This window comes from Melanerpes formicivorus, unplaced genomic scaffold (genome assembly GCF_026170545.1).
Source record: "Melanerpes formicivorus ecotype bairdi unplaced genomic scaffold, bMelFor1.0.p_v2 SCAF_4, whole genome shotgun sequence".
NCBI classification, from domain to species: Eukaryota; Metazoa; Chordata; class Aves; order Piciformes; family Picidae; genus Melanerpes; species Melanerpes formicivorus.
In genome coordinates, this window is record NW_027142356.1 from 2,531,828 (window position 1) to 2,559,748 (window position 27,921).

At 48.0% G+C, this 27,921-nt stretch overlaps 1 protein-coding gene across 1 annotated transcript in view; it reads left to right on the forward strand.

Moving 5' to 3' along the window:
* GRID2 (glutamate ionotropic receptor delta type subunit 2) overlaps positions 1 to 27,921 on the forward strand; it is a 474,774-nt gene that overhangs the window by 140,801 nt on the left and 306,052 nt on the right. The window contains exons 4-6 of the mRNA XM_068171063.1: positions 927 to 1,100; positions 10,957 to 11,118; positions 18,774 to 18,893. Coding sequence (XP_068027164.1) covers positions 927 to 1,100; positions 10,957 to 11,118; positions 18,774 to 18,893 — 456 coding nt within the window. The remainder of the gene's footprint in view (positions 1 to 926; positions 1,101 to 10,956; positions 11,119 to 18,773; positions 18,894 to 27,921) is intronic.

A 27,921-nucleotide genomic window follows, 5' to 3' on the forward strand; every position in this document is an offset into this window, starting at 1 on the left:
AAAGGAGAGGAAAGCCAAAAATGAAACAACTAAGCCCAGCTATACCTACAAAATTTCTATGAGGTTTAAGCTTTTGCAATTAACAGAAGGATGGTGGGTTAGTTGTTTTAGTAAGAATCTCTGTGTCCTTTTTGAGGCTGTGGCAGAGCTCAACAGTAAGTGCACAGTAATCACACAGCTCTTCACAATCTAAATGTGCTCTTGTGGCCAAGAAGGCCAAGGCCATTCTGGGGTGGATTAGAAGGGCTGTGGTTAATAGGTCAAGAGAGGTTCTCCTCCCCCCCTGCTCTTCCCTGGTGAGGTCACATCTGGAATATTGTGTCCAGTTCTGGGCCCCTCAATTCAAGAAGGATCCCAGAGAACTGCTTGAAAGAGTCCAGCATAGACCACCAAGATGATTAGGGGAGTGGAACATCTTCCTTATGAGGAGAGCCTGAGGGAGCTGAGGGCTCTGTAGCTTGGAGAGGAGGAGCCTGAGGGTGACCTCATTCATGTTGATAAAGCTGTGCAGGGTGAGTGCCCAGAGGCTGGAGCCAGGCTCTGCTGGGGGATGCCCAATGCCAGCACAAGAGGCAGTGGTGGAAGCTGAGGCAGAGGAAGTTCCATGGGAACAGGAGGAAGAATTTTATCCCTGTTAGGGTGACAGAGCCCTGGAAGAGGCTGCCCAGAGGGGTTGTGAGTCTCCCTCTCTGGAGATATTCAAACCCCACCTGGATGTGTTCCTGTGTGACCTGCTCTAGGTGCTCCTGCTCTGGCAGGGGGGTTGGACTGGATGAGCCTTTGGGGTCCCTCCCAGCCCCTAACATTCTGTGACTCTGTGATTGATTCTGCCATTCTCTCCATTGAATTTCTTTGTTTCTAATCTGGTGGTAACCTTTCTGCATTTCAACTGTTCTGCCTGTTGTCTCCCTTGCCTTGCCTTTCAGGAGATAAGCGATGCAGACGTGCAGGAGCTGGTGAGAAGGTCAATTGGACGCTTAACAATTATCCGTCAGACGTTTCCAGTGCCCCAAAACATAAGCCAGCGCTGTTTCCGTGGCAACCACAGGATATCTTCATCACTGTGTGATCCCAAGGACCCTTTCTCCCAGAGCATGGAGGTACTTCACACAGCAGCCTATTCCAACCTGGGAACTGTCTTTCTGGATAAGTTCAAGGCTTTTCTGCGGGGGCTTAGTGTAATTTAATGTTTGTTTTCCGTGTCCTCTCTGACGTGCAGTTTAATGGCTTATGGCTTGACAATAAAATACTTGGACAGGGAATGAGTGTGACTGATGGGTGGACCAGAGCAAATTGGCTGCTGCACAGCCAGTGAGAAAACAGTCCCCAAAAAGCCACCTGCTCTCCCCACAGTGAGGTAGTAGCTGTTTTGTTGCCCTGCTAGATTGTGTCTTCTGTCATCTCACTGAGAGGAGTTTCCTCCTCATAGCTAATGCCATCTGAGTTGCAGTCATTTTCTAAGCCTCAAATGTGTTAATAGGGAAAACTTCCTGGGGAGCACTCAGTTGGTAGAGCATGGGACCCTTAATCTCAGGGTTGTGGGTTCAAGCCTGCAGTGAGCAGCAGTGTCCTTTATAGGTGGGTTGGATTAGTTGATAGGTTGCATGCGATGACCTCGAAGGTCTCTTCCAACCTGTTCTATTCTATTCTATTCTATTCTATTCTATTCTATTCTATTCTATTCTATTCTATTCTATTCTATTCTATTCTATTCTATTCTATTCTATTCTATATCATCTGCTTCAAGTGTACACATCCACCTAAATCACAGAATCACAGAAAGCATCCAGCTGGAAGAGGCCTCAAAGCACATCCAGTCCAACATTTGACCCACTTTAGGATCCGTCCTAAACCATGTCCCTAAGCACCAGCTCCACACACTGCTTCAACACCTCCAGGGATGGTGACTCCAGCACTGCCCTGGGCAGAACATTCCCATGGCTGAGAGCCCTCTCTGGGAAGAAAGATTTCCTACCATCCATCCTGAACCTCCCCTGGCACAGCTTGCAACCATTTCCTCTGCTCCTGTCCCTTGCCACCAAGGAGCAGAGGCTGCCCCCTCCTTGCTCCAACCTCCCTTCAGGGATCTCTAGAGGGCAATGAGGTCTCCCCTCAAACTCCTCTTCTCCAGATTGAACACCCCCAGGTCCCTCAGAAGCTGCTCATAGCCCAGGTGCTCCAGGCCCTTCTCCAGCCTCATTGCTTTTCCCTGGACACTCTCCAGAAAATCTGTAACTATGTTCCAAAAAGGCCTTGGTTTCAGTGCTGTTAATTACAAATCACCACTACGCTATAGAGACCACATGAAATCAGCAACAGGATCTTGCTCTCTGCCTTCCTGACTTCACAAAGCGTTTCTGAGAGCCAGTCCTCTGTCTCTCTTGTGTATTTGATTAGATTTTCTGGTGACAAAGCTATGGCAGATGAATGTGAAACTGGCTTCAAATGTTGATTTTACTTTGGGATTTCTGTGCATGGCTGTTTCTGAAGTCGTGGGAAGGTGACTGCATTGGCACTGGTGTAGGAGAAGCACATCTGACCTGGCAGTAAAGAGCATTCACCTTCTGTCGCTGAAAGGACCGAAAGAAAACAATGGGTTAAAATTAGGGAGATGCTGAAGAGTGTCCTGGCTTAAAATGAAAACATCTAAGGGGGAAAGGAGGGGAAGTCTGGCTGGTCTTGCCCTGATGCAGGTTAGCCTTTGCCTCACTAATTGTTCCCAAAGCAGCCAGTGATCTGCTACTGATGACATGAACAATGTCAGCCATAACACGCTGCACAGTGACCCTGTTTGGAGGTCTTCAAATGAGCAGAGCTGTGTCAGGTCAATAGATACACAGATTATCTCCAGAGGCTAGCTTGGAACTTGGGAAATTCTTTAGGTTGTTCCTTTCTGCTATGGCAGCATGGTAGTAGGTGGAGTTTTGGTAGTCAGTTGCTAAACAGAAAAACTGAGGGTGATTACATCCAGCTGCTGGAGATTAAAAAAAGAGGAGGATTTGTGAACTCAGATAATAACAACAGCAAGGTCCAAAACAACAGTATCAAAGGCAGGCTTCATGGTTTGATTTCTTTTTCTTTTCAACTTCACTTTTGATTAGTTTTCATAGAATCACAGAATTGTCAGGGTTGGAAGGGACCTCAAGGATCAGCCAGTTCCAAGCCCCCTGCCATGGGCAGGGACACCTCACACTGCAGCAGGTTGCTCACAGCCACATCCAGCCTGGCTGCAAAAACCTCCAGGCATGAGGCTGCCACCACCTCCCTGGGCAACCTGTGCCAGTCTCTCACCACTCTCATGGGGAACAACTTCTTCCTAACATCCAATCTCAATCTCCCCATTTCTAGTTTTTCTCCATTCCCTCCAGTCCTATCACTCCCTGACACCCTCAAAAGTCCCTCCCCAGCTTTCCTGGAGCCCCTTTCATATACTGGAGTGCCACAATTAGGTCTCCTCAGAGCCTTCTCTTCTCCAGACTGAACAGCCCCAGCTCTCTCAGTCTGTCCTCATAGCAGAGCAGCTCCAGCCCTCTGCTCATCCTCGTGGCCCTTCTCTGGACACCTTCCAGCACCTCCAGAACCTTCCTCTAAGAGTGGCTCCAGAACTGGACCCAGAGCTCCAGGTGGGTTCTCACTAGAGCAGAGCAGAGGGGGAGAATCCCCTCCCTGGCCCTGCTGGCCACACTTCTCTTGCTGCAGCCCAGGCTCTGCTTGGCTCTCTGGGCTGCAAGTGCTCACTGCTGGCTCCTGTTGAGCTTCTCCTCCACCAGCACCCCCAAGGCCTATTGTTCAGGGCTGCTCTCAAGCCAGTCCCTGCCCAGCCTATATCAGTGCCTGGGTTTGCCCCAGCCCAGATATATGACCTTGCCCTTGGTCTGGTTGAACCTCATGAGGTTGTCATGGGCTCAGCTCTGCAGCCTGTCCAGGTTCCTCTGGATGAATCCTTCCCTCCAGCTGTCAGCTGCACCTCACAGCTTGGTGTCATCAGTGAAATGTTGAGGGTGCCTCAATGCCACTATCCATGGCACCAACAAAGATGTTAAACAATCCTGGTCCCAGGACTTATCCCTAAGGGACTCCACTTGTCCCTGGCCTCCACTTGGCCATGGAGCCATTGACAGCCACCCTTTGGGTGCAGCCCTCAAACCAGTTCTGTATCCACTGAATGCTCCATCCATGGAACCCATCCTGCAGCAGCCTGGAGACCAGGATGTGGTGTGGGACAGTGTCAAAGGCTTTGCTCAGGTCCATGTCAATTACCTCAGTTGCTCAGCCTTCATCTATTATATAGTTTCCCCTGTGCCTTTGTACAATGCACAGACCTTTGAGTAGCCATGGGTTCCGTTGTTTCTTTGTTCTCCCCAACTTTACTGTGTATTAACTTCTATCCCAGTTGGGATTTGGAAGTGTTTATAAAGTGACTAACCAGAAATATTCTCTAGAAATCATAAGAGTGGATTTATTTTTATATATAAATATATATATATATATACAATTTTTGTGGTAGTTGCTTCTCCTAAAGTCTGTGTGAATAAGGTAATTTTTAAAGTGTCACTATCAAACCACTGGAAAACCTTTTAGTGAAGTTCTCTTGCTGTGTCTCTGGGATTGCCCCAGTTGAAACAACAACTCATCACAATTTGTAGCCTTCTGGAGGCAAGGTGTTAAAAACTGGATTCACAGAAATATTTAGTACCATAATCCTTTTGTCTGAAAATGACATGCCATAGGCACATCAAGACATCCTCAGGCACACCAAGGACCAGAGGGTCATTAGGAGCAGTCAGCATGGTTCTACCAAAGGGAAGTCATGTCTGACCAACCTGACAGCCTTCTATGAGGACATAACCAGTTGGAGAGGTGATGGTGGATCAGTGGATGTGGTTTATCCTGATTTCAGTAAGGTATTTGACACTATCTGCAAGAGCATCCTGGCAGCTAAACTGAGGCAATGTGGTCTGGATGATCAGGGAGTGAGGTGTATGGGAAATGGTTCAAGGAAAGCACTCAGAGGGTTATGGTCAATGGGACTGAGTCTAGTTGGAGGCCTGTGTCTAGTGGAGTCCCTCAGGGGTCAGTGCTGGGACCAGAGCTGTTCAATATATTCAACAATGACCTGGATGAGGGCACAGAGAGCACTGTCAGCTGGTGGCACCAAACTGTGTGGAGTGGCTGACCCAGGAGGGTTGTGCTGCCATTCAGCTAGACCTGGACAGGATGAGGGTTGGGCAGGGAGGAATGGAATGAAATTCCACAAAGGTAAGGGAAGAGTCTGGCATCTGAGAAAGAAAAAAACCATGGAGCAGGATAGGTTGGGAACTGACCTGTTGGAGAGCAGTGAAGGGGAAAAGGACCTGGGGGTTCGGGGGGTTGGGAGGTTGACCATGAGCCAGCAATGTGCTCTGGTGGCCAAGAGGGCAAATGCCATCCTGGGGTGGATTCTGGGTTTGTGAGTCTCCCTCTCTGGAGATATTCAAACCCCACCTGGATGTGTTCCTGCGTGATTTGCTCTGGGTGCTCCTGCTCTGACAGGGAGGTTGGGCTGGATGAGCTTTCGAGGTCCCTTCCAGCTCCTAATGTTCTATGACTCTGTGATTGTGTGCAATACTCTATACATAAAATGAACAGCATTGTTCTGTGTTCATCACTGGCTCAATACCTTTCTTCTACATGCTGGAGCAATTTCACATCTCAGTTTTGGATTACATCAACAGGATGATGCAGTTAGATACTGCTTGGTAAAACAAATGTCAGCCATTAGTCTAAGAGACTGGGAATTAATAAAGGATCAGTAACAGATACCTGGCAATGCATTAAATGTCCCAATAAAGTCATATGGGAAATTAATGAAAGTGTGAAGTGACTTTAAAATGCAACCTCACTCTGTGCATCAGGACAGCTGCTAATGAAGCACAGGAATGGTAGTGACAGAGAAGGGTGATTTTGAGAAGCAGAAATTAATTGTAGTGTCTTTATCATTGTGTTATCAATGATGGATTGCTCCAAATGTTAAGCTGAACTATTAGGGAATGAATAACAATGCTTAATAATTGCTGAAGTCTGTTTTCCTGAGCCCTGCTAATGCCTGATGAAGGCCCAGCTGCATTACTTTTAGATTAGTGAGTGTATTCTTCTTCATGGACTGTCATGATAATCTTTTATTCCTATGATCAAAGAGTCATAGAATCATAGAATTGTCAGGGTTGGAAGGGATCATCCAGTCCCAACCCCCCTGCCATGGGCAGGGACACCTCACACTACAGCAGGTTGCTCACAGCCACATCAGCCTGGCCTTCAAAACCTCCAGAGATGAGGCTGCCACCACCTCCCTGAGCAACCTGTGCCAGGCTCTCACCACCCTCATGGGGAAGAATCTCTTCCTAACATCCAGTCTGGGTTACAGAAGCTACCTTGAAAGCAATGTCACTCAACTGGGAGTGATTACTTGGCATCTGTAGCCTTTCATGTACTAATTTAGTCTCATTAGCAACCTCGTTGTTTCTAGAATACAGGATACAGAATTAACCAGGTTGGAAAAGATCTTTGAGATCATCAAATCCAACCTATCACCCAACACCATCTAATCAACTAAACCATGGCACCAAGTGCCTCATCCAGTCTGGTTTTAAACACCTCCAGTGATGGTGACTCCACCACCTCCCTGGGCAGCCCATCCCAATGGCCAATCTCTCTTTCTTCTACTCTCCTGAGGGACCTTCGCAGCATGGTAATAATTCCTTCTCCCTGAAACAAACATCCCTGTCCTGCTGAACTTCTTTGTGGAAATGCAGTTTTAGCTGCAATGCTTGGAATTCTTTGTAGGTTTACAACACACAGGCAAATCATCCAGGTCGGTTTTAAAATGCTTGATTAATCCAAACCCAGATCCTCAATCCATGGGTTTAGTCCTGCCGTACACAGTGATGGATCTCCTGTGCATCTGCTGAAGGTAAATCAGTTCTGTGTGCTCTTGGTACTAGTGATGTGGAGTCGCAAAAGCAATAGGTGATGCCAGGAATTTATCAGGAGGGAAAGCAGCAGACCTTTAGATCTCTATCAATACAATGTGGAAGGCAAAACGCCCCAGGAGGTTACTGAAAGGTAAGGAGAAAGACAACTTCTTTCCTGGATTCTAGGCAGGGAAATAGTCTGTCACAAAACCTTTCTGTGAGAACTGCATGGAGCATACTGCAGGTGACACAGGCAAAGCCAGAAGCAAGATGACATTGGCATCAGGAACTAAATAAATAAGTTATATGGAAAGGAGTAATGAGGCAGGAAGAGAGGATCTTCTTTTCTTTCTTTCTTTGTTTTTCTTCCTTTTGTTTTCTCCCTTTCTTTTTATTTTCCATTTGGTTTCTTATTCCTTCCTTTTATTTTATCTTCCTTTTCTTTTTTCCTTCCTTTCCTATTTTCTTCCTTTCCTTTTTTCTTCCTTTCCTTTTTTTATACCTTTTGTTTTTTCTTCCTTTTCTTTTTTCTTCCTTTTCCTTTTTTCTTCTCTTTTTTTTTTTTTTCCATTTCTTTCCTCTTACTTTTCTTTTTTTCTTCCTTTTCCTTTTTTTCTTCCTGATATTTTTTCTTCCTTTTCTTTTTTCTTCTATTTTGTTTTGGTTTTTCACTTTCCCTTTTTTTTCTTTTTTTAATTCTGCATTTTCTTTTCCCCTTTCTATTATTTTTCTTCCTTTTTTCTTCTTTTTTTCCTTCCTTTCCTTTTTTATTTCCTTTTCTTTTTTCCTTCCTTTCCTTTTTTCTTCCTTTTATTTTTCCTTCCTTTTCTTTCTCCCCTTTTTTCTTTCTCCCCCTTTCTTTTCTTTATTTTTCTTCCTTTTCTTTATTTCCCTTCCTTTTCTACCTTTTCTGTTTTCCCTTCTTTTCCTATTATATATATGAAAATTATATATATATATATATATATATATATATATATAAATAAAACAGGTAAGGTTCACAAAGGCAAGGAACAAGAATGGATGGGAGGGTAGAAAAAGAAGAATACAAAACCAGTCTCTCTCTGAAGAGGCACAGAGGCAGCAGGGAGAAGGATCAGGCCTGACCACGTGGTAGAGGAGCAGGAGGGCAGCTGCAGTAGCTCTCATCCAGGAGAGATAGGAGCCAAAAAGAGCCTAATGGCTGCAATGCCCTGCTTTTTATGCCCTAGGGCAGGAAGGGGGGAGTGGAACAGATTCAGTTTCCCAGGGGTAAAATGCCCTGCAGGGAGGGCTAAGCACCCACAAGCCCTCCACCCTGCTTTGTTATTTTTCATGATGGGCGTTAATCCACCACAGAAACATAGTCACAGAATCACAGAAACATTCAGGTTCAAAAAGACCCTCAGGATCACCAAATCCAAACCAGAACCCTACTCTAGAAGGCTCACCCCTAAACCGTATACTCAAGCACCACTACCAAACCACCTTGAAACACAGCCAGGCTTGGTTCACGAATTCTGAGCTACTGCCTTTCTACATTCACTGGTATCTCTCACCTCTGACTTTGTAAGACGTGCATTTAAAAGCAGATATGTAGAAATAATACATGGAAGGAGTAATTCCTTTTCTGGAGTTTAACTGGTCTCTCTTTGCTGACAAACTGGACCTTCCTCCCACTGTATGTGCGTGATGTAGTTTTAGGCTGATGCCTAGGAAATTTTCCATAGATCCTGAGTAGAAAGTGAGAGAATTTAAATCAATTACCATTGGATGTAAAGGGAAAGTAATGATAAGGTCTAAATAATCCCCTTGGTCTGACAACTAACAGAGTTAGTTGTATCAGCTACTCTGTTCTTTTTGTCAGCTCTTGGCTCCATCAGATACTTGCTTTTGGCTGTTGATTGACTGTTGCTGACCTTGGCTGCATTCTTGTTGTGGCTAAGTAACTAACAGCTACAACTCCCTGAAGGGAAGTTGTAGACAGGCAGCGGTTGGTCACTTCTCCCAGGCAGCCAGTACCAGAACAAGAGGACACAGTCTCAAGCTGTGCCACGGGAGGTTTAGTTTGGATGTTAGGAGGAAGTTCTATACAGAGAGAGTGATTGCCCATTGGAATGTGCTGCCCGGGGAGGTGGTGGAGTCACCATCACTGGAGGTGTTCAGGAGGAGACTTGATGGGGTGCTTGGTGCCATGGGTTAGTTGATTAGGTGGTGTTGGATTGGTTGATGGATTGGACATGATGATCTTGAAGGTCTCTTCCAACCTGGTTGTTTTATTATTATTATTATTATTATTATTATTATTATTATTATTATTACACTCTGCTCTTCTCTTTTCCCTTGTACAGGGAGGAAGGGGGCAGAGAGGAGGAAGATGTTGGTAACCCCCTGGTTTTATTCAGAGGGGTCCTTGTGTGGTTTATACATTGTATATCCATGTAACTGTTAGCTATTTTGTGCACATTCACTGCATTCCACATGTCTAGATTGTAGTTTGCTGGTAAACACAGCTTCATTTGCTTCCATCCCAAACTGAGCTGGTCTGGCAATTTTATTTTGGGAGGTAGTTCTCCAAATTAGTTGGAGGTGTGTGTGTGTGTGTAATTTCAGCCCACCACAGTGTGTTAACTATGCTGCCTATGAAACACATCCACATTTACTCAGTAAGAGTTTGATCCTGCAAGGAATTAAATGCCAAACACCAATATAGGCTGGGCAGGGACTGGCTTGAGAGCAGCCCTGAAGAAAAGGCCTTGGGGGTGCTAGTGGATGGGAAGCTCAACAGGAGCCAGCAGTGAGCACCTGCAGCCCAGAGAGCCAAGCAGAGCCTGGGCTGCAGCAAGAGAAGTGTGGCCAGCAGGGCCAGGGAGAGGATTCTCCCCCTCTGCTCTGTTCTGCTGAGCATTGTGTCTAGCTCTGGACCCCCTATTAGAGGAAAGATCTGGAGGTGCTGGATGGTGTCCAGAGAAAGGCTACAATGATGAGCAGAGGGCTGGAGCTGCTCTGCTATGAGGACAGACTGAGAGAGTTGGTGTTGTTCAGTCTGGAGAAGAGAAGGCTCTGAGGAGACCTAATTGTGGCCTTCCAGGATCTGAAGGGGGCTACAAGAAAGCTGGGGAGGGACTTTTGAGGGTGTCAGGGAGTGATAGGACTGGGGGGAATGGAGCAAAACTAAAAATGGGTAGATTCAGATTTGATGATGTTAGGAAGAAGTTATTCCCCATGAGGGTGGTGAGAGCCTGGCACAGGTTGCCCAGGGAGGTGGTGGCAGCCTCATGCCTGGAGGATTTTGCAGCCAGGCTGGATGTGGCTGTGAGCAACCTGCTGTAGTGTGAGGTGTCCCTGGCCATGGCAGGGGGTTGGAACTGGCTGATTCTTGAGGTCCCTTCCGACCCTAACAATTCCATGATTCTGACAGGAAACTGGTGGTGGTGGAGTCACCATCCCTGGAGGTGTTCATGCGCCATGCAGACCTAGCTCATAGGGACATGGTTTGATGTTGACTCTCCAGTGCTGGGTTGAAGGTTGAGCTGGAGGGTCTTTGAGGTCTCTTCCAACTGGATGTGTTCTGTGTTTCTATGATTCTGTGAAACACTAGGAACTGCAAAACTGATGTGTGACTGCAGAACTAAGGAAGATTTCCTTGGGTCATACTTCATTCCAGAAGCTGCTGCAATCAGAACTGACTGCACAACTCAAGCAGCACAAAGCCACAATGAAATCATGCTATTGAAATCTTCAGAGTTTCTGTTTTATAAAAGAAGAAAACAATCTTAAAGAAAATTTAATGGTGTCCAAATATCTGAGGGCTGAAAAAGACATCACTTGTAGCGTGACTGCAGCCACCTGCAGTGTCCACCAGGGCCAAAGAGAGGACTTTTTGACTCTTCGAGTTTGTTAATTCCAAATAAGTCATTTTAATTACCAGAGGATTAGGGCTGAGGCAACACAAATAATACATTCTGGCTGCTGGCAGGAGACCACAAACAATAATGCTAATGCTCTCCTTTGAATGTCTTTGCAGATTTCTAACCTGTATATATATGACACTGTCCTGCTGTTGGCCAATGCCTTCCACAAGAAGCTGGAGGACAGGAAGTGGCACAGCATGGCCAGCCTCACCTGCATCAGGAAGAACTCCAAACCTTGGCAAGGAGGAAGATCAATGTTGGAAACCATCAAGAAGGTACTTCCCTCCCACCCCACCTCCAACCCCTCCCCGTCCCAAATTTCTTTGTCATTGATTTCTAAATTGCTTCACTAGCCAGTAGAATAGAATTAACCAGGTTGGAAAAGACCTTTGAGATCATCAAGGCCAACCTATCACCCAACACCATCTAATCAACTAAACCATGGCACCAAGTGCCTCATCCAGGCTCTTCCTAAACACCTCCAGGGATGGTGACTCCACCACCTCCCTGAGCAGCACATTCCAGTGGCCAATCTCTCTTGCTGGGAAGAACTTCTTCCTCACCTCCAGCCTAAACCTCCCCTGGCACAGCTTGAGACTGTGTCCTCTTGTTCTGGTGCTGATTGCCTGGGAGAAGAGACCAACCCCCACCTGGCTACAACCTCCCTTCAGGGAGTTGGAGAGAGCAAGAAGGTCTCCCCTGAGCCTCCTCTTCTCCAGGCTAAGCAACCCCAGCTCCCTCAGCCTCTTCTCACAGGGCTGTGCTCCAAACCCCTCCCCAGCTTTGTTGCCCTTCTCTGGACACCTTCCAGCATCTCAACATCTTTCCTAACCTGAGGAGCCCAGAACTGGACACAGGACTCCAGGTGTGGCCTAACCAGTGCTGAGTACAGGGCACAATGACTTCCCTGCTCCTGCTGGCCACACTATTCCTGATGCAGGCCAGGATGCCATTGGCCTTCTTGGCCACCTGGGCAAGTAGTTCCTTCTGAGGTCAATACTACTCTTTCCAGTACCAGCAGTGACTTCTCAAAGCCATAGATCTGTGTCTCAGTCCGGAGAGGGAAAGAGCCTTAGCTCTTTTGAACATTGCCGTGTTATGAGGTACAAATGAGGCTAAAATATCAACAGCCCTTGAGGGTATTTATTAACAGAATAAAGTGGACAGGTCAGGACAGAGAGAGAGAGAAGAGGGAGGGAGAAGAGGAGAGGAATTATATTACCACCCCCCACCCCCCCACGGTGATTTGGGTCTGCGGAGGAAGGCTTCTGCCTTGTTGGCTGTGCTGTCCTCTACTGGAGGAGAGGAAGGAGAGATCCCAAAGTCCAAGTCCAAATCCTTGTTTAGGCAGCCTCTTCAGCTCCATGAGTTGCAGCAGGTGGAATTTAGGATACAGGGTTCCTTCTGGTCTGTGTCTCCCAGGCTCCATGGTGATGCCTCTGTCTTTTTCTCTCCTGGTATTGTCTTTGTTTTTCTTCAGAGCAGGCATTTCCCAGGTGTTTTCCTTCTCTCGAGCCAGTAGGTTTGTGCAGGTGTGTAGGTATGTGTCCAGGTGATGAATCCATTGCATCCTTTGCACCATCCTCCCTTCCTGGGGTAGCTGATAGGTAGAGATGGTCTTGTCTGTGCACATGCCAGAGAGTCCTTATCCAGTGGTGTCTACCCAACACACATTGTCTGGGCAAGGAGCAGAGGTGGTTTGATCTTTGTTGAGTCACATCAAGAGAGACAAGATTAAGTCTCTTACATTCTGAAATACTTACAGTTTCTGAATGAAAATTATATTTAATTGAGTGAGAGGCAGGGGGATCTGTGTCATGATAATGAGTGTGTCTGAAATGAAGTCAATGAGTTTGTTTACCAAGATTAGCAAACCAGCAGAATTCTCAAGTGCCAATAATAATAATAATATCCTATCGAAAAAGTATCACAGGTTAGGAGATGAAGCAGACAGGACTTGCAGAGGTAAACAGAGGTTGCAGAAGTTGCACTTGGATAATGTTCTGTGGAATTTACTGTGGCCCTGCTACTGCCATTAATTAATGTGGTGAAAGAATAGAATTGAGAGGAAGGAAAATGCTGACTTGTCTAGTTTAGAACCTGTCTGTCATTACAGAACTCTACAGTTCTGAAATGTCTCCACACTGCTTCATCCAATGTTAAGCCTGGTGATACCTCCACCTCCCTGGGCAGCACATTCCAATGCCTGACCACTCTTGCTGGGAAAAAATTCTTCCTGATGTCCAGTCTAAATCTGCCCTGCTGCCGCTTGAGGCTAATTCCTCTTATTCTTTCACCAATATCTGGTTATTACTCATTCTGGAATTGCTGAAGAGTGCACTGTCAACAAGTTTTCTGGCTACAAAAAACAGGGTAGAGTGGCTGACACACCAGAAGGTTGTGCTGCCATTCAGTGAGACTTGGACAGGCTGAGAGTTGGGCAGGGGAAAATGGAATGAAGTTCAAATAGGGAAAAAGTAGAGTCTTGCACCTGGGAAGGAATAACTCCATGCACTGGTATAGGTTGAGGACTGACATGCTGGAGAACGGCAAAGGGAAAGGGAATTGGGAATCCTGGTGGATGGAAGGCTGACCGTGAGCCAGCAATGTGCCAAGAAGGCCAATGGCATCCTGGGTTGGATTAGAAGGGCTGTGGTTAGTAAGTGGAAAGAGGATCTCCTCCGTCTCTACTCTGCCCTGGTAAGGCTGCATCTGGAATATTGTGTCCAGTTCTGGGCCCCTCAGTTCAGGAAAGACAGTGAGCTGCTTGAAGGAGCGCATCACTGAGCCACGAGGATGATGAAGGGAGTGGAACATCTTCCACACAAGGAGAACCTGAGGGAGCTGAGGGCTCTGGAGCTTGGAGAGGAGGAGCCTGAGGGTGACCTCATTGCTGTTGATAAAGATGTGCAGGGTGAGTGCCCAGAGGCTGGAGCCAGGCTCTGCTGGGTGATGCCCAATGGCAGCACAAGGCGCAGTGGTGGAAGCTGAGGCAGAGGAAGTTCCATGGAACCAGAAGGAAGAATTTTTTCCCTGTGAGTGTGACAGAGGCCTAGAATAGGCTGCCCAGGGGGGTTGTGGAGTCTCCCTGTCTGGAGATATTCCAACCCCACCTGGATGTGTTCCTGTGTGACCTGCTCTAGGTGCTCCTGCTCTGGTAGGGGGATTGGACTGGATGAGCTTTTGAGATCCCTTCCAGTCCATGATTCTGTGAATAAATAGTTAAATTCAGCAGGAAACACAATCCCTGCAATGAATTTGGCCAGCTCTAGCAGTTGGTTCTAAATTCACTTCTGTAATAAGAATGATTCCCAAACACATGCTCACTTGTTTATTTTAAGTAAAGCTTTTGCACAGTGAGAGAAATAAGTATTAATAGAAAGTAATTAGACTGACAGAGAAATTAATCTTCACAAATAACCTGAGAATGAATATAAGTATGATTATATGGAGGATAAGCTCAGAAAAATGATGAGACATTACTGCATATATCTTCTCTCTTACCATACCTGATTTCTTACCAGTCATGTTTGTTCAGCTCACTGACAAACAGCAAAGTTTTAGTGCCAGCAGCAACAGAGAATCATAGGCTCACAGACTCATAGACTCATAGAAACATAGAATAGTCTGGGCCAGAAGTGACCTCCAAAGATGATCCAGTCCAATCTCCCCTCAGCCTGCAGGGACATCCCCAGCTAGATCAGGTTGCCCAGGGCCTCGTCCAGCCTTGCCTTGAATATCTCCAGGGAAGGATTCTCAACCACCTCCATGGGCAACCTCTTCCACTGTTCCACCACCCTCATAGTAAGGAACTTGTTCACAGTATCACAGTATCACCAAGGTTGGAAGAGACCTCAATTGGCATCAAGTCCAACCTGTCATCACAGACCTCATGACTAGACCATGGCACCAAGTGCCACATCCAATCCCCTCTTGAACACCTCCAGGGATGGGGACTCCACCACCTCCCTGGGCAGCACATTCCAATGACATATGACTCTCTCTGGGAAGAACTTTCTCCTCACCTCCAGCCTAAACTTCCCCTGGCACAGCTTGAGACTGTGTCCTCTTGTTCTGGTGCTGGTTGCTAGAGAGAAGAGACCAACTTCCTCCTGGCTACAACCACCTTTCAGGTAGTTGTAGAGAGCAGTGAGGTCTCCCCTGAGCCTCCTCTTCTCCAGGCTAAGCACCCCCAGCTCCCTCAGCCTCTCCTCACAGGGCTGTGCTCAAGGCCTCTCCCCAGCCTTGTTGCCCTTCTCTGGACACCTTCAAGTGTCTCGATGTCCTTCCTAAACTGAGGGGCCCAGAACTGGACACTGGACTCAAGGTGTGGGCTAACCAATACAGAGTACAGGGGCACAATGACTTCCCTACTCCTGCTAGCCCTAACATCCAATCTCAATTTGCTCTGCTCTAGTTTGAAGCCATTGTCCCTGGTCCTGTCCCTGCAGGCCTTTGCAAACAGTCTCTCTGCAGCCTTCCTGTAGCCCCCTTCAGGTACTGGCAGGCTGCTATTAGGTCTCCCTGGAGCCTTCTCTTCTCCAGGCTGAACACCCCCAGCTCCCACAGCCTGTCCTTGTAGCAGAGCTGCTTCAACACTCTGATAATTTTTGTGGCCCTTCTCTAGATCCTCTCCATCAGGTCCATGTCCTTCCTATATGGACATAGACCCTATTCCTTCTTGGCAAATGAACTGTACCTCATGCTATCATGAATCATAGGTGGAATTGTCAGTTAGTTCTGGTCTAAGAATTGTCAGTGATGTTCAGGAGTGATGTGCAGCAGAAGTGCCAAATATTTTCTCAGGTAGGAGATCAGAGCCTCTTTGCTATCGGGTAAAAATCGTTCTGTTGACTTGAGAACACAACAGTGTTTCCACAACTAGATTTTTTTCCCCATGAATAAAATGTAAAAGTTGTATCAAATATTTATAACATTTTTTTTTCTGGTTGTAGACTCAGCTTTTTCCTTAACTGCAAAATAGCAGTGACTGGGTGGAGTGCCTGACACAGCCAGCTGTTCTGCTCACACTCAGCCTGACTTGGACAGGCTGAGAGTTGGGCAGGGAAAAATGGAATGGAATACAAAAAGGGCAAGGGGAGAGACTTGCACCAAAGGAAGAACAACCTCATGGAGCAGGATAGGTTGGGGACTGACCTGTTGGAGAGCAGTGAAGGGGAAAAGGACTTGGGGATCCTGGTGGAAGGGAAGCTGACCATGAGCCAGCAATGTGCTCTTGTGGCCAAGAAGGCCAATGGCATCCTGGGTTGGATTAGAAGGGCTGTGGTCAGTAGGTCAAGAGAAGTTATTCTCCCCCTCTACTCTGCCCTGGTGAGGTCACATCTGGAATATTGTGTCCAGTTCTGGGCCCCTCAGTTCAGGAAAGACAGTGAGCTGCTTGAAGGAGTGCATCACTGAGCCACGAGGATGATGAAGGGAGTGGAACATCTTCCACACAAGGAGAACCTGAGGGAGCTGAGGGCTCTGTAGCTTGGAGAGGATTAGCCTGAGGGTGACATCATTGCTGTTGCTAAAGCTGTGCAGGGTGAATGCCCAGAGGCTGGAGCCAGGCTCTGCTGGGGGATGCCCAATGCCAGCACAAGGGGCAGTGGTGGAAGCTGAGGCAGAGGAAGTGCCATGGAAACAGGAGGAAGAATTTTTCCTCTGTGAGAGTGACAGAGGCCTGGAAGAGGCTGCCCAGGGGGGTTGTGAGTCTCCCTCTCTGGAGATATTCAAAGCCTGCCTGGATGTGTTCCTGTGTGACCTGCTCTAGGTGCTCCTGCTCTGGCAGGGGGGTTGGACTGGATGAGCTTTTGAGGTCCTTTCCACCCCCTGTCCCTCTGTGCTTCTGTGATTCTGTAATATTTTGGGGACAAAAAAGAAAAAAATAAATCAGGAAGTCTGAACAGGACCTATGAGACCAAGTACAGTATTTTACAACTTATGACTGGCAAGCTGACTTTCCCAGGTGAGGTCTTGACTGCTGGTAAATATTGCTTTCTTCAGAGACTTACAGTACAGGAGTGCCAAAGCATATATAAAGTGGAGTTTGTCTTTCCAGTCTAGACAGGAATCAAGTAGGCTTTAACTATATTGCCAAGCTTTATAACAGCTCTGCAAAGCCCAGAGCAGTGATCAGGAATGTAAGCAGAACATTTTTGTCATATCAATCAATACTTCCCTCTTCAGGTTTTAAATGTGTCACAGAATTTCATGGTTGCAAGTCAACCTTAGAGAAATTTGAGAGAGTAGATATCAAATGGGTCTTCATTTCTCCCCCAAATTGAATTGTTTCTCTAAGTAGGATGAAAAAATTCTTTGACCCTTGGCCATCACGAGAATTTATCATAATTAACACTAAAATTATTTGGAAAGATCTCACCAGGAAGTTCCTGGATCATTTGCTGTCATACAGCCAGCCATTTCCTTTGTGAGCTCCTTCCACCAGAGATAAAAAACATGCCTTAAGTCAGGGCAGTGTTTAAGAGGGGTCCACACTGTAAGAGACCATGCAGAAAGATTGGCACATTGTCATGGAACCCTAGGCAATACACTGTCCCACTCCACAAGCCCTGAGTGGGACACCCAGTCCCAGTCAAAATGAGTTTACAAAAAGCAGGTCCTGCCTGAGCAACCTCACCTCCTTCTGGGACGAGATGCCCTGCCTAGTGGATGAGGGAAAGGCTGTGGGAGATGTTTAGCTGGACTTCCATAAACCTTTGACAGGGTTTCTCATGGCTTCCTCACAAGAAAACCGTCTGCTCATGGCTGAGGTGGGCACAGGCTCTGCTGGGTATAGCACTGGCTGGCTGGGCTTAGGGAGCAGTGGTCAACAGAGTTAAATCCACCCGCAGTGATGTTCCCCAGGGCTCAGGACTGGGACCTGCCCTGACCAATTTCCCTCAGTGAGCACCCTCAGTGAGTTTGCAGATGACAGGACATTAGGAGGGAGTGATGATCTGCTGGAGGGTAGGGAGGCTCTACAGAGGGACCTAAATAGCTTGGACCCATGGGCTGAGGTCATCTGTGTGAGCTTCAACAAGGCCAAGCGCCAGGTCCTGCACCTGGGCCACAACCACCCCATGAATGCTGCAGGCTTGGGGAAGAGTGGCTGGAGAGCTGTGGGGAGAAAAGGTTCTGGGAGCACTGATTGAGAGGAGGATGAACATGAGGAGCAGTGTGCCCAGGGGGCTTAGAGGACCAAGGGCATCTTGGCTTGTATCAGGAGTGGTGTGGCCAGCAGGAGCAGGGATGGAATCCTGCCCCTGTGCTCAGCACTGGTGAGGCCTCACCTCCAGCACTGTGTGCAGCTCTGGGCCCTCACTGCAAGAGAGAGCTTGAGGTGCTGGAGCAGGTCCAGAGGAGAGCAACCAGCCTGGGGAAGGGACTGGAGGGAAAGGCTGCTGAGGAGAGGCTGAGGGAGCTGGGGGTGTTCAGCCTGGAGAAGAGGAGACTCAGGGGGGACCTTATCACTCTCTACAACTACCTGAAGGGAAGTTGTAGTCAGTGGGGGTCAGGCTCTGCTGCCAGGCAACTTGTGACAGGACAAGAGGGCATGGCCTGAAGCTGTGCCAGTGGAGGGTTAGGTTGGATGTTAGGAAGCACTTCCTGACAGAAAGGGGAATTAGAGACTGGGATGTGCTGCCCATGGAGGTGGTGGAGTCACCATCCCTGGAGGTGTTTAAGGCAAGGTTGGATGTGGCACTAAGTGCCATGGTCTGGTGGAGGTGGTGGTGTTGAGGTCATGGGCTGGACTGGGTGATCTCAGAGGTGTCTTCCAGCCTCAATAACTCTGTGACTCTGTGATTCTGTATGTATTATCCATAGTGAGTGCACAAGTGTCTTGAACAAACAGAAGGTTATCAGAATGATCTACTTAGGACTTTTTGCTACATTTTCTATTATTTTTTTTTTTTGCTTTTCCCCATAGGGAGGAGTGAATGGCCTGACTGGAGACCTGGAGTTTGCAGAAAATGGGGGAAATCCCAACGTGCACTTCGAAATCTTGGGGACGAATTACGGGGAAGATCTTGGCAGAGGCATCCGTAAGGTGAGGCTCCATGGAGACATTCACACAAAAGGCTATTTTGACTGATTTGTTTTGGTTTGCTTTCATGCTTTTCTCCTGTTCCATGTCAATGGCAAAGTGACTGATGGCACACCACGTGCTGGTATTATTAGGAGGAGTAAGGAAAGCCTTGAACTCTGTAGCCATCGATTTTGTCATTGCGCTTTGTCAGGTTGTTTGTGAGATAGGTGTGGTGGTTTAAGCCTTAACTGGGAGTTAAGAGCTCAGATGGGGGCAAGGCTGAGAATCTCTCCCCTGCTCCCCCCCCTCCTCCCTCCCAACAGAGAGGAAGAAAAGGAAAGGGAAGGATCAAATCCACCAAGCAATAATTTGGAGTTGGCTTGGAAGTAGAGAGGTAAAGAGTTTTCTTTAAACAATATATATATATAACAATAACAGGTAAGGTTCACAAGGGCAAGGAATAAGGATGGATGGGAGGGGGGAAAAAGAAACAAGAATACAAAACCAGTCTCTCTGAAGAGGCACAGGGGCAGCAGGGAGAAGGATCAGGCCCGACCACGTGGCAGAAGAGCAGGAAGGCAGCCGAAGTAGCTCTCACCCAGGAGAGGCAGGAGACAAAAGGAGAGCTAATAGCTGCAATGTCCTGCTTCTAATACCCTAGCTGGGCAGGGAGCAGGGAGTGGAACAGACTCAGCTTCCCAGGGGTAAGCACCCTGCAGGGAGGGCAAAGCACTTGTAAGCCCTCCCCGCTTTGTTTCAGAATGGGTGTTCACTCACCACAATAGGATGTGTTCATCTGCTGGTTGACTGTACCCCTCCAAACAATCCCCCAAAACAAAGCAGTGAAAGGTGTTGTTTTGGAGGCCTTGCCACCCACTTCCCAAGCAGCAAATGTCACATTGAGTTGCATTTGGAGCACCCAAATTAGCACTTGGATAGGTATGACCAGTGTGGGATCACGCAGCTACTAGGTGATTAAAATTTCTAGGTGCAGAATGAGAAGATCTGCTGCAGCACAGACAACATTTCTGTCACCTCTTGTCTCCCTGACATAAATACACAATGTTTTGGTAGAAATTAACTTTCATAGAGGAAGTGTCATGTTATATGCTGCCAGCCACAGGCCAAATACTTGGCCTTAGGTTTAAAAAATGGCATAGATCTCCAGGAATTTTTTATTGCTATTTTCTTTTTCTTTCCTGTTGTGCTAGCCCATAAAAATTAACTTCAATATTGAGTAAGGAAAGCTGGAAGCAGGTCTCTGTTTGCAGTGTCCATCCTTGTTGTAGTAAGCTTTCCTGGAGTCCAAAGCCCAAATGGAACAGATTTGGATTGCCTCCCCTCTCCCTTTTTCCCCACAGGGGAAAACAAAATTAGGCAGAAGAAAAGAGAGGCAAAATTATGAAAGGAACAGTCTAGAATTGATTTGAAGTAGAAAGGTAAGCTTAACAAAATATATGTAGCATTTGAGTAAAAGGGAAGTTACAAAGGTATAAGGAAAAAGGGTCAATAAAAATATACCCAAAACCAGGCCCAGCTGGCAAAGGATTCTCTGCATGCAAATGTGGATTCTCTGTAGGTGCAGTCCTTAGGAGTTGGGATGCAGCATGGAGCAGGCCCCACTTGCTGTTGCTTGCAGCAACAGCAGGGAGCAGCAGGAGCAGCCTCTAGGGCAGGGAGGAGCAGGAGCAAGCAAGAGAGCCAGGAACTGGCTCCCCTTAAAGAGGCTTGTGTGGGCAGGACAGGGAAGTGGAATAGACTTTGACCCAGGGACCAAGTCTCTCTGCCCACCTGGGTCAGGTTTCTTTGTCCACCTGGGGGCTAGGTTCTTATCAGTCCACCCCCTCCTCCAGGGGTGGGTGTAACCTGGCACAATCCTTAACTCTGCACAAATGCCCATCTGCCATGGCAAAACCAGCAAAACCCTATGGTGCCTCTTACGGAAACAAAAGGCTTGCAGGCTATTCCAGGAGCAACTGTCCTTCAAAGACAGACCTCCTGAAATATGGTTCCAAGATATTTTCATTCACTGTACCAGATCACCCTTCCTTTTATGTGTGAGGAACCTGAAGTGATTGTCTGAAAGCAAATGACAGAGGAAGTTATCTTAATGTATGTAAAACGGTTGCATGCGTTGGTGTTGCTGTATATGATGAAGTACATCGTTTGTCTGTACGCTTTCTGTGGTAGCAGATAAGTGGTCTGGAGGAAGGAAGAGATAAATATGAAGGTAAAAATGTCCGTAAAGTCCTGCAGTTTCGCCCCTGCTTTTCATTGGAGCTGTTATTCCCTTCTTGATGTTCCCTCTGTTGTCAATACTTCCATGCACACATCTGGAGCAGAGATAGAATAGAATGGAATGGAATGGAATGGAATGGAATGGAATGGAATGGAATGGAATAGAATAGAATAGAATAGAATAGAATAGAATAGAATAGAATAGAATAGAATAGAATAGAATAGAATAGAATAGAATAGAATAGACCAGACCAGGTTGGAAGAGACCTTCAAGATCATCGTGTCCAACCTATCATCCAACACCACCTAATCAACTAAACCATGGCGCCAAGCACCCTATCAAGTCTCCTCCTGAACACCTCCAGTGATGGTGACTCCACCACCTCCCTGGACAGCACATTCCAATGGCAAATCACTCTCTCTGTGTAAAACTTCTTCCTAACCTCCAGCCTAAACCTCCCCTGGTGCAGCCTGAGACTGTGTCCTCTTGTTCTGGTACTGGGTGCCTGGGAGAAGAGACTAACATCTGCCTGTCTACAACCTCCCTTCAGAGAGTTGTAGAGAGCAAGAAGGTCTCCCCTGAGCCTCCTCTTCTCCAGGCTGAGCAACCCCAGCTCCCTCAGCCTCTCCTCACAGGGCTGTGTTCCAAACCCTCCACCAACTTTGTTGCCCTTCTCGGGACACTCTCCAGCAAGTCAACCTCCTTCCTGCCAGATGCTTCAGAAACTAAACAGAACTGCATCTTGTTGTTATTGGGAGGTGCATTTTGCCAGGTCTTTGGGCAAGCAGAGTGTTGGAGGAGTCCTTATTCCCTCACCTGTAAATTCAGTCCATTTCTAACATACCTTGATTAGATTTATCATTCTCCATGCTATGCATCAAGAAGGCATTTAATCTTTAGAGCAACCAGGTAGTCCTCCCTCAGACGAATCTGTATCTCTTAATTTCATTTAATTGCTTGACTTTGGCTGGGTTTTGGCTCCAGGCCGGTGTTACAGAAATTATTTGGGTTATAAATGATATGACAAATGGATAGTAATAAAAATGTTAATAACTGTTATTAATGTGAAAATTTGCCAAAATGTGTAAATAGGTTCAACGTACACATCCAAGTGCCAGGGTCTGCACATTGGCCACAACAACCCCAGGCAGTGCTACAGGCTGGGGTCAGAGTGGCTGGAGAGCAGCCAGGCAGAGAGGGACCTGGGGGTGCTGGTTGATGATAGGCTGAACATGAGCCTGCAGGGTGCCCAGGTGGCCAAGAAGGCCAATGGCATCCTGGCCTGCATCAGGAACAGCGTGGCCAGCAGGAGCAGGGAGGTCATTCTGCCCCTGTACACTGCACTGGTTAGGCCACACCTTGAGTCCTGTGTCCAGTTCTGGGCCCCTCAGTTTAGGAAGGAGGTTGACTTGCTGGAGCATGTCCAGAGAAGGGCAACAAAGTTGGTGAGGGGCTTGGAACACAGCCCTGTGAGGAGAGGCTGAGTGAGCTGGGGTTGCTTAGCCTGGAGAGGAGGAGGCTCAGGGGAGACCTTATTGCTCTCTACAACTCCCTGAAGGGAGGTTGTAGACAGGCAGAGGTTGGTTTCTTCTCCCAGGCAACCAGTACCAGAACAAGAGGACACAGTCTTAGGCTGCACCAGGGGAGGTTTAGGCTGGCGGTCAGGAGGAAGTTTTACACAGAGAGAGTGATTGCCCATTGGAATGGGCTGCCTGGGGAGGTGATTAGGAGGTGTTGGATGGTAGGTTGGACTTGATGATCTTGAAGGCCTCTTCCAACCTGGTCTATTCTATTCTATTCTATTCTATTCTATTCTATTCTATTCTACAGTTAGGATATACATTTGCAGTGGGAATACACAGGATTTAGGAAAATGTAACAATTTTAACAGTTTTGTGCAAACTGTGGGGAAATAACAGGAAGAGAGCACCTCGGGAGCCAAACGGTGCTCGACCACAGTGGGGGGAGACTCGACAAGAGCCGGTAAGCCAACGAGGCAGTGGATTAGCTACTCACAGCTGATTGCACCCAAGTAGGGAGTGCTGCTGCTATGAGCTGCTGAGGCTTTGGGGTGCTTTCGTGCAGCAGGCAGGGCAGGTTGCCGGCAGGAAGGCCCCCTGGTCCCGGGGCTGGGCTGGCTCCAGCAGGACAGCAGCTGTACGACACTATTGCTGCGCCAGGCTCTTGCTTTGGCCTGGGGAAAGGGAAGCACGGCAAAATTCTAGTTGCAAGGGGAAGCGAGGCTTGGCTTCGGCTCCAAGGCTTATGGCTTCTCTAGCTTGTGGTGAGTAGGCTCATGGCTTTATCCCAGTCTCTGGACCAGGCAACTCAAGGCAACTTCAACCCAAACAGATCCAAGCAAGACAAGACTTAAGCAAGGCAAGGCTTAAGCAAGGCAAGGGCAACTAGAGATCGGCCTGTATATAAATGTTGCTTGAGTTTCAACTGGGCCAATAGGGCAACTGAAACCAGCACATAGCTGCCCAGTGGGAAGGGGTTCTGCCAGGTTGTGGCCACAGAAGGCAGACACATAGGCCTGGTCAGGCAGGAGCAGCAGGCATTACACATGCCCTACCCCAAAGGCAGGGTTTTTTACCAGACACCCATGGCTCTGTCCCCTTTGTTCCTTTTCCTGCCTCACCCCAACTTTCTGCAGTAAGGTAGGGGGAGAGGGGGACCATGTCTAGAGACATCAGGGTCTGTCTGGGTTTGTACTGGAGCCATTTGGCCCTACCATGACAGCCTGTCTGGGTGAATGTTTGAGGGAATCATTACATTATGCTCTTCCATTTCACAAAAAGAAGAGAAAGCAAGACTCACAAAAAGGTCTTAGCAATATAGAAGTACAAAAGGACCTCCTTGCCTTCCTAATTCTTTTCCAATGGCATGGTTTAGATTCATTGTGCAAATTCATACTATGGAATAGTTTACTTTTAAAGAAGAGGTGAATGGCCATGGACATATGTAAGACATGCCAAGCAGTGAGATGGTACAAATAGACTTTTTGAACCTGCCATGTTTATCCTTTGCCATAGTTCAAGTACAAAAATAGACTTTCACTGCCTTTGAAAGGAAATAGGTTTGAAGCTGGTCACAAAGAATAGAGTTTTACACAGAATATAGTTAGACCATGAGCAGCTCTGCTACAAGGACAGCCTGAGGGAGCTGGGGGTGTTCAGCCTGGAGAAGAGGAGGCTCCAGGGAGACCTAATAGCAGCCTGCCAGTACCTGAAGGGGGCTACAGGAAGGCTGGAGAGAGACTGTTTTCAGAGGCCTGCAGGGACAGGACCAGGGACAATGGCTTCAAACTAGAGCAGAGCAGATTGAGATTGGATGTTAGGAACATAATCTGCACCATGAAGGTAGTGGAACACTGGAACAGGTTGCCCACAGAGGTGGTTGAAGCTCCTTCCCTGGACATATTCAAGGACAGGGCCCTGGGCAACCTGATCTAGTTGGGGATATCCCTGCTGACTGCAGAGGGTGTTGGACTGGATGAGCTTTGGAGGTCCCTTCCAAGCCAGACCATTCTGTGATTCTGTGAAACTTATCATCAGAAGCCCTTGTTGGAGAGAAAAGCAAAGTTAAACTGTAAAACACTGGAAGCAAATATTTGTTTATTCTTTTGAAGATGAATGTTTAAAATTAAGTATCAAAATTATACCAGATATCTATGAGATGTAAAGGTTTTCTTGTTGAAGGTTACACTATAATTACCTGTCCTTAGAGCTTTGTGATAAGCTGTAGATGGATAAAAAGAAGGAAGTCTCCACAGTATCACAGTATCACAATATAACTTAGGTTGGAAATTACCTCGAAGATCATCGAGTCCAACCTATCAACACAGACCCCATGACTAGACCATGGCACCAAGTGCCACATCCAATCTCCTCTTGAACACCTCCAGGGATGGGGACTCCACTACCTCCCTGGGCAGCACATTCCAATGACGAATGACTCGCTCGGTGAAGAACTTCCTCCTCACCTCGAGTCTAAACTTCCCCTGGCACAGCTTGAGACTGTGTCCTCTTGTTCTGGTGATGGTTGCCTGGGAGAAGAGGCCAACCCCTTCCTGGCTACAACCACCTTTCAGGTAGTTGTAGAGGGCAATGAGGTCACCCCTGAGCCTCCTCTTCTCCAGGCTAAGCAACCCCAGCTCCCTCAGCCTCTCCTCACAGGGCTGTGCTCAAGGCCTCTCCCCAGCCTTGTTGCCCTTCTCTGGACACCTTCAAGTGTCTCGATGTCCTTCTTAAACTGAGGGGCCCAGAACTGGACACAGGATTCAAGGTGTGGCCTAACCAAAGCAGAATACAGGGGCACAATGACTTCCCTGCTCCTGCTGGCCACACTATTCCTAATGCAGGCCAGGATGCCATTGGCCCTCTTGGCTGCCTGGACACACTGCTGGCTCATATTCAGGCAGCTGTCAATCAGCACCCCCAGGTCCCTCTCTGTTTGGCAGCTCTCCAGCCACTCTGACCGCAGTCTGTAGCTCTGCATGGGGTTGCTGTGGCCAAAGTGCAGCCCCTGGCACTTGGACTTGTTGAATGCCATCCTGTTGGACTCTGCCTGTCTGTCCAGTCTGTCGAGGTCCCTCTGCAGAGCCTTTCTATCCTCTAACTGACCAACATCTGCTCCTAACTTGGTGTCATCTGCAAACTTGCTGATGACTGACTCAATCCCCTAATCCAGATCATCAATGAAGATGTTGAAGAGGATGGGGCCCAGCACTGATCCCTGGGGCACACCACTGGTGCCTGGCTGCCAGCTGGATGTGGCACCATTCACCACCACTCTCTGGGCTCAGCCTCCAGCCAGTTCCTAACCCAGCTCAGAGAGCTGCTGTCCAAGCCAGGGGCTGACAGCTTGGCCAGGAGTTAGCTGTGGGGGACGGTGTCAAAGGCCTTGCTGAGGTCCAGGCAGACTACATCCACAGGCCTCCCCACATCCACCAGTCAGTCACCTGGGCATAGAAGGAGATCAGGTTGGAGAGGCAGGACCTGCCCTTCCTAAATCCATGCTGGCTGGGCCATTTGTTTTGTTTTTGAACCAGCATTCAGTGATGCAGTGACAGATTTAGGAGAAGTGCTGGTGTAGAGAAAGGAATTGTCTTTAGAAAGAAATTTCTGTGCACCTTGTGATAATGTGATCACGGTCCTTGTGGAAGCACCTCTCAAAGAAAATCCAAAATAGTTCCAATTAAATAGTTCTATTTTTTTACATTAAATTCAGCAGAACAAGAACTTGGAATAAATGTGGGGTTTGCAAGCAATATGATGAAGCTGCAGATCTCAACCAAGAGAGAGAAGAAAAGTTTCAAGGGAAAATGCCCTGAGCTGCTTTCACTCTTTTGATAAAAGGTCAGATCTCTTAGCTTTGATTAGGTTCTGCTGTACAGTGTATGAGCTGCTAGTGTTGGAAGCAAATCACAATAACTACAGGAGTCAGATATATTGTTGTTAGCTGCACTGAGTAAAGTGCACTTCACAGTGTCGTGTACTCAGTGGTCTGGCTACCAAACCATTTGGATTTCTCAATTCTAGTGGAAGCAGCTGCAGTTAGCAGACTGACTGAAATCCCTGAACAAAGGCATCTTTCCTAATTAACATATGCCCAAGTATCATAGTATCAGTCAGGGTTGGAAGGGACCACAAGGATCATCTAGTTCCACCCCCCCTGCCACGGGCAGGGACACCCCACACTAGATCAGCCTGGCCAGAGCCTCATCCAGCCTGGGCTTAAACACCTCCAGGGACAGGGCCCCAACCACCTCCCTGGACAACCCATTCCAGGGCTTCACCACTCTCATGGGGAAGAACTTCCTCCTCACCTCCAGCCTGAATCTCCCCACCTCCAGCTTCATTCCATTCCCCCTAGTCCTATCACCACCTGAGATCCTGAGCAGTCCCTCCCCAGCCTTCCTGTAGGCCCCCTTCAGATACTGGAAGGCCACAATGAGGTCACCTGGGAGCCTTCTCTTCTCCAGACTGAACAGCCCCAACTCCTTCAGTCTGTCCTCACAGGAGAGGTGCTCCAGCCCTCTGATCATCCTCCTGGCCCTTCTCTGGACACCTTCCAGCACCTCCAGATCCCTCTTGCAATAGGGGCTCCAGACCTGGAGGCAGTACTCCAGGTGGGGTCTCAGCAGAGCTGAGCAGAGGGGGAGAATCACCTCCCTCGACCTGCTGGCCACACTTCTCCTGATGCAGCCCAGGATCTGATTGGCTTTGCGGGCTGCAAGTGCACACTGAGAGCTCCTGTTGAGCTTCTCCTCCCCCAGCACCCCCAAGTCTCTCTCCTCAGGGCTGCTTTCCAGCCAGTCCCTGCCCAGCCTGGATTTGTGCCTGGGATTGCCTCCACCCAGCTGCAGGACCCTGCACTTGGTCTTGTTGAAGCTCCTGAGGTTGGCTTGTGCCCACCTCTCCAGCCTGTCCAGGTCCCTCTGGATGGCCTCCCTTCCCTCCAGCTGTCTGCTGCACCACACAGCTTGGTGTCATCAGCAAACTTGCTGAGGGTGCACTCAATGCCACTGTCCATGGCACCCACAAAGATGTTGAGCAAGCCTGGTCCCAGGACTGATCCCTGAGGGACTCTGCTTGTCCCTGGCCTCCACTGGGACATGGAGCCATGGACAGCCACTCTTTGGGTGCAGCCATCAAGCCAGTTCCTTATCCATCTAGTTGTCACCCATCACACCCATGTGTCACCAGCCTGGAGACCAGGATGTGGTGCAGGACAGTGTCGAAGGCTGTGCTCAAGGCCTGGGAAACTACATCAGTTGCTCTCCCCTCATCCATTTATTTCGTCTCC